We start from the raw sequence: 7327 nt of genomic DNA on the forward strand, positions 1-7327 counted from the left end.
AGCCATTGGTGTTTTGTTCAGGAAATTTTTTCCAGTGCCCATGTGTTCCAGATGCTTCCCTAGTTTTTCTTCTATTAGTTTGAGTGTGTCTGGTTTGATGTGGAGGTCCTTGATCCACGTGGATTTAAGCTTTGTACAGGGTGATAAGCATGGATCGATCTGCATTCTTCTACATGTTGACCTCCAGTTGAACCAGCACCATTTGCTGAAAATGCTATCTTTTTTCCATTGGATGGTTTTGGCTCCTTTGTCAAAAATCAAGTGACCATATGTGTGTGGGTTCATTTCTGGGTCTTCAATTCTATTCCATTGGTCTATCTGTCTGTCTCTGTACCAGTACCATGCAGTTTTTATCACTATTGCTCTGTAATACTGCTTGAGTTCAGGGATAGTGATTCCCCCTGATGTCCTTTCATTGTTGAGGATAGCTTTAGCTATCCTGGGTTTTTTGTTATTCCAGATGAATTTGCAAATTGTTCTGTCTAACTCTTTGAAGAATTGGATTGGTATTTTGATGGGGATTGCATTGAATCTGTAGATTGCTTTTCGTAAAATGGCCATTTTTACTATATTAATCCTGCCAATCCATGAGCATGGGAGATCTTTCCATCTTCTGAGGTCTTCCTCGATTTCCTTCTTCAGTGTCTTGAAGGTCTTATTGTACATTCTTTTACTTGCTTTGTTAAAGTCACTCCGAGGTACTTTATATTATTTGGGTCTATTATGAAGGGTGTCGTTTCCCTAATTTCTTTCTCAGCTTGTTTCTCTTTTGTATAGAGGAAGGCAACTGATTTATTTGAGTTAATTTTATACCCAGCCACTTTGCTGAAGTTGTTTATCAGCTTTAGTAGTTCTCTGGTGGAACTTTTGGGATCACTTAAATATACTATCATATCATCTGCAAATAGTGATATTTTGACCTCTTCTTTTCCGATCTGTATCCCCTTGACATCCTTTTGTTGTCTGATTGCTCTGGCTAGAACTTCAAGAACTATATTGAATAAGTAGGGAGAGAGTGGGCAGCCTTGTCTAGTCCGTGATTTTAGTGGGATTGCTTCAAGTTTCTCTCCATTTAGTTTAATGTTAGCAACTGGTTTGCTGTATATGGCTTTTACCATATTCAGGTATGGGCCTTGAATTCCTATTCTTTCCAGGACTTTTATCATGAAGGGGTGTTGAATTTTGTCAAATGCTTTCTCAGCATCTAATGAAATGATCATGAGTCATTAAAGGTCTCCCAACCAAAAAGAGCCCAGGTCCAGACGGGTTTAGTGCAGAATTCTATCAAACCTTCATAGAAGACCTCATACCAATATTATCCAAACTATTCCACAAAATTGAAACAGATGGATCACTACCGAATACCTTCTACGAAGCCACAATTACTCTTATACCTAAACCACACAAAGACACAACAAAGAAAGAGAACTTCAGACCAATTTCCCTTATGAATATCGACGCAAAAATACTCAACAAAATTCTGGCAAACCGAATCCAAGAGCACATCAAAACAATCATCCACCATGATCAAGTAGGCTTTATCCCAGGCATGCAGGGAAGGTTTAATATACGGAAAACCATCAACGTGATCCATTATATAAACAAACTGAAAGAACAAAACCACAGTGTCAGTCCATTTTTATCATGGTGAGAAGCATGACATTATGCAGGTAGATGTGCTTCTAGAGAAGTTGAAAGTTCTACATCTTGGTCTGAAGGCAGCCAGAAGGAGACTGACTCTTTGTCCTGAGGCAGAGCTTGAGCATTAGGACCTCTCAAAGACTTCCTACACAGTGACACACTTCCTCCAACAAGACCCCATCTCATAATAGTAGTACTTCCCATGTCGCAAGCATATTCAAAACACTACAGCATAATTTGAAATTTATTTTAAGTATTTTAAAGAAATGGATATATATATATATGCAAGAGTTCATTTAAATGCTAGCTCTTGAGAAGTGGAATATATTCAGAAGGTAAGTGCATTTACTACACAAGATGAGTATGAATAAATGTGTTTACATACCCCGCAGCACATCATAAAAATGCCAGTAGAAAAAGACTTCAAGTTTCACTTGATAAGATCATGGCTCCATATACAGCATTATTGGTGTGGGTGATATAGAAAGGAGGATTGCTGGGGTTAGGATAATATGAACCTAACTCTGGAGAAAGATCTTGTTCAAGAAAATAAGGTGATAGAGCAGGATGCCAAGTGAACTCATTTAGCCTTCTCATATGTGTGCATGGCCAAATGTAACTATGTAAATAAGTATACATACACTATACATATATACTCCATACATTCATATGCACACAAGACAGCAACAAAAATATTCTAGGGTAAGTGCAATACAAATATTTTTAGCAAGTAAACAAAGTTTAGCTACATGCAGCCACATGTTTTTTGTGGTATTTTAATACAATTATACCTAATAATGATATGAGACCTAAGTATTTCTCTTTAGCAATTTTTCCAGTGAATTTTTTACTTGCTTATTTCTCAAACTGTAAATAATTGGGTTAAGTACAGGAATTATAACAGTGTAAAATACAGAGTCCATCATATCTTGATCATCTACTTGTGGAGATGCAGGACGCACATACATGAAGAGAAGGGAGCCATAGTATAAAGATACAGAGAGGAGATGGGCTCCACAGGTAGAAAAAGATTTTTTTATGCCTTTGATAGATTTCTGCTTTAGGATTGAAAATAGAACAAGTGTATATGAGATAAGAATAGTCAAAATACTGAAAACCTGAATGGAGCCAGACAAAATAAAAAGCATCAGGTAATTAAGAGAAGGGTCACTACAGGAAATCTTTAACAGTGGCATAATATCACAATAAAAGTGATGTATTACATTAGAATCACAGAATGTTATTCTGAATAAAAAGCCTTCATGAATCAAAACATGAATAAATCCACCTATAAAGGACATTGTTAGAAGACGTACACAGAGTCTATTTGTCATGATGACTGGGTAGAGTAAAGGTTTGCATATGGCTACATAACGATCATAGGCCATGGCTGCCAAGAGAAAACATTCTGTGGTTGCACTGATTCCAAACGAAAAAAACTGTATCATGCATTCAGAGAAAGAGATCAGTTTACTCTTGGTGAAAAAGTCTAGTAGCATCTTTGGTGTCACTGTGGAGGATAACCAGGTATCCACAAAAGCTAAACTCCCAAGAAATAAGTACATGGGGATGTGAAGGTGAGGGTCATTCCAGATGAGAGTGATCAGACCAAGGTTCCCCACAATGGTGATGAGATAGATGACCAAGAACAGCAGGAACAGGGGGATTTTCCACTGGGGCAGATGACTGAGTCCGGTGAGAACAAATTCTGTCAGTAGTGTTGCATTCTCTATTCCCATGGCCTTACTGGATGTCCCTGAACTGAAAGGCAGTAAAAGTCACACATCATTTAATCTGTGTATGCAAGAGGAATTTCTCAATTGTGTAATTTAATGCAGCAAAATAATTATACAAGTGCCCTTTTATATTATCTAATGTGATAATTATGCAAACTATCCTTGAGATTGGTAAATGATATAAGTTTGAGATCCAAATTTAAATGTGACTATATCAGCAGATTCATGGGAAACAAAATGTCTTCCAACGTTTGTAAAATGTGTAGAAGTCTCGTTTGCCTGGGTAGAAATTTTCATATCTATGTTGTATATTATGAGCCCAGAGAAATGATGTTTTATGCATCTGCATTTTAAAGTAGACAGAAATGGATGGTCTCCACCAATTAGAATTATAGTGCTGGTGAATATTAAGAATAAATTCTCACTGGCAAAATGCTTCAAGATAAGTTCTAAAGTAATTGCACAGTAGTGAAACAAAACAGGTTTCTTGGAGGGGAAACTGGAAGCAATAGTATTAGAAAGCCCTTAATTTATTCAGAGACTCTTAAGCAGAGCATATATCATGATTTTCTGGGAACATTTGTGAGTAAATAAAACATAGAAATTGATGCATTAGTATAAAAAGAGCTTTAAGAGTCTACCTTTAAACAACATCCCCAAATGACTTTAAACTGTGGAAAGTCAAACAGATATGTGATAGGACACTCTGGGAAATTAGAAGAATGGTAAATCACAAAACATTCACAATACAGGCCTACTACTAAGCAGTGGTGTATGGGATGCTAACTAGATGTTCAATGAAAAAGGAAACAATGAACTCTTTGTGAACTTTGTAATGAGTCTCTTAAACTTGAGCTTGAGAAATTACATGCATTAGTCTGCCACTTTTGTCATCAACAGGAGAGTTGATCTACCGAGATTTGAGAATAACCTATGATCTGGTCTTTTCTGTCTTGTTCAATAAGTCACTCCACTCGTCACCAGAAATTTTATATTAGAACCAATAGTTCTTGTTGTAATAAAGAGTCTGTTATTCCAGTGAAAATATATAAATAAACCCTGGGAAGAACATAAATGGATAGTTAAGGTTTTAATCCCTAAGAAAGAAAAGGTAATAGGAGTAAAATGGTGCACTACAATTGACTATGGATCCTTGCATGGGCACACATAAGGATTTTAAAATGCTTTGGTGAAAAGTTTTCTGCACATGATAGAGCCAATATTGGAAAATAGGAGAAATATGGGAAAATAAGAAGGAAATGGGGTACAGGAATGCTAAAAATAGTCTAAGAAATATAGAGGACAATTGGCATTTGTCAATATCAAATTTGTCGAGGCTGAAGAGAGCTTTTCAGCTAAGGACAAATGAGTGAGATTATAAGGAGAGGACACTGTGGTGAGGAAAAGCATGAGAAAGATAAGCAAAAATGAACAAACAAATAAGAACAAAAGAAAGAAAAAATCTATAAAAGGAAATTTAATGTAGCTTCCGTATAGTAGGGAGGGCATAAAACCCTAATCAGACACCTTATACCAGCAAATAAATACTGCACAGTGTGAAAAGGTTACCTTCGTTTGCTTGTTTGCCACTAAGGTCACAGAGAGGACACCCCCATCTCACCTCCACCAAACATCCAGCCTATGCCTATTACTCTTAGCTACCCTCCAGAACCTGGTAACAAGATCCTGTTTTCACATAAATCACATACTTAAGTCACAGACTGTAAAGAAATGAATTAAATACTAGATTCATGAGATATTAAAGGTCATTATGCTAAAATTAAAACATTTTTAAAAACACCTTTAAATAATACAAATCAAGTTATTTTGATTATTCATATTTAGTAATAAGGTTAAAATATCCAGGTAATTCTTTGTTATAATTCTTATTTATATATAGCTGTAGGAATCAAATCCAATAAACTATAATGGAATAAAAAGAGTTCTTGAATATTTATGGAAAGCATGATGGATATAATAAAATTCATTTCTCACTTACGCATATCTTAAAAGAAACCACTGAGATATTTAAAATGTGTTGGCCTCTCTTAACCAGAAAAGAATACAACATCACAGGAAGGCAGTAATGTTTGTAGCAATTCCTTTCACAGTGAGGCATTTTGGAAATTTAAATACAGATACACAAATATAATATTTTGTTTATATGAACTCTGCCCTTCAACACAAGAATCAATTGTACCCTTGCAAGCTTTCCATAGAAGAGGATGTATTAGAGAATTAAAATCCCTATTGGCTTAACTGTTCTCTGGAGAAGAAAGTAAGGCTGCTCTACTGGGCACCATTGATTTGGACCCCAATGAAATGTCCAAATTGGTCCCACAGAGTACCACAAACTTTAACATTAAAATTTGTAATGCTTTAAAAGTCTTGAATATTAACTATTGAAATTTCAGAGACATCCTGCTCCTTTCTCAAGGGCATAGACTGATAAGAGCAATCCTTCCTTACCTCCATCTCCATGCTTCCTGGCAGCCCACAAATCTACCCTGGATCCCACATCCAGTCGCCCAACTTAATCTGGCTCCTCCCCCTGCATCCCAAAAGGTCTGTTCTGGGACTGCCCTACATATCACCACTCATAGGCTCTTTCTTCTCTATATCCTATCTCTCCATCCAGCCATAAATCTCACAATCTTCTCCAGTGTTTAGACTGGACCCAGTATATCTGCCATGACATGACAAACAGGTCACTTCTCTGTATCTAACATCTATATCTATTCATACACTCCATAACCTTCTACAGCGTCTCTCACAGACCCACTATACCTGCTGCCATCCTCAGTTCCCTTGTTTTACTTATGTGACAATGATCCTTTCTTTTACGTAGTCACTTAGGGCTATAAACTTGCCTAAGAACCACTGTCTTAAGGTTTCTTTTGCTATGATGAGACACCGTGGCCACAGCAACTCTTATAAGGAAAACATTTAATTTGAATGGTTCACAGTTTCGGAGGTTAATCCATTATCATCATAGTGGGACATGGCAAGGTCCAGGCAGACATGGTGCTGGGAGAGGAGCTCAGAGTTCTATTATCTAGAGGCACAGGCAGCAGCCAGAAACTGTGTGCCACACTGTGCATAGCTTGAACATATTTAACGTAAAAGCCACCTCCACTGCAACACACTTACTCCAACAAGGCCACATCTCCTCATAGTGATACTCCCTATGGCCAAGCATTCAAACATATGACTCCATGGAGATCATGCCTTCATATGATCACAGCCATATTCATTGTACCCCCATGGGTTTGGGTGTGCTGTTTTTTAAATTTTTATTCCATTCTGTAAAACATTTTTAATATTCTCGATTTATATCTCGAACCATTTTTATTCAATAATGAGTATGATTTCCACATTTGTATGTTTTTTTTTGATCGGTAGCTTTAATATGTGTTGGTAAGATAGGATGCAAGATGGATTCAAATAGAATTTCAATTGTCTTATATGGGTTGAGACTTAGTTTGTGTCCAAATTTGTAGTTAATTTTGGGGAAAGTTTCATGAGCTGCTGCTGAGTTTATGTTTGGGTGAGATGTTCTAGAGATACCTACCAGACCCATTTTCTCTATGACATTATTTAACTGTAACAATTCAATTTTTGTCTGAATTACCAGTCTACTGACAAGAATGGGGGTTTTGAAGTCTCCCAATGCCAACTATCACAGTGTGATGATCACGATATGATTTTAGTTTTAGTATTGTTTTGATTATAAATTTATGTGCCTTAGTGTTTGGTGCATTAATGTTTTCCTCACATCAATTTTTTTTGATGAGTAGGTAGTGTCCTTTCCTATCCCCTCTGGTTAGTTTCCATTTAAACTCTATTTAATCAAATATTAAAATTATTACACCTGCTTGCTTCTTGGATCCATTTTCTTGAAATATGTTTTCTATCCCTTTATCCCAATATGAAGTCCAATATTGTAAGGT

The 7327-nt window shown here is 36.5% G+C and overlaps 1 protein-coding gene across 1 annotated transcript; it reads right to left on the bottom strand.

Moving 5' to 3' along the window:
• Positions 1-2450: 2450 nt before the first annotated feature.
• Positions 2451-3380, bottom strand: Or5h26 (olfactory receptor family 5 subfamily H member 26). The gene has a single exon (NM_001000945.1). The coding sequence runs from the start codon at positions 3378-3380 to the stop codon at positions 2451-2453; it is 930 nt and encodes a 309-aa protein (NP_001000945.1).
• Between the last annotated feature and the right edge of the window lie 3947 nt (positions 3381-7327).

Source organism: Rattus norvegicus, chromosome 11 (assembly GCF_036323735.1).
Source record: "Rattus norvegicus strain BN/NHsdMcwi chromosome 11, GRCr8, whole genome shotgun sequence".
In the NCBI taxonomy this organism is placed as follows: domain Eukaryota; kingdom Metazoa; phylum Chordata; class Mammalia; order Rodentia; family Muridae; genus Rattus; species Rattus norvegicus.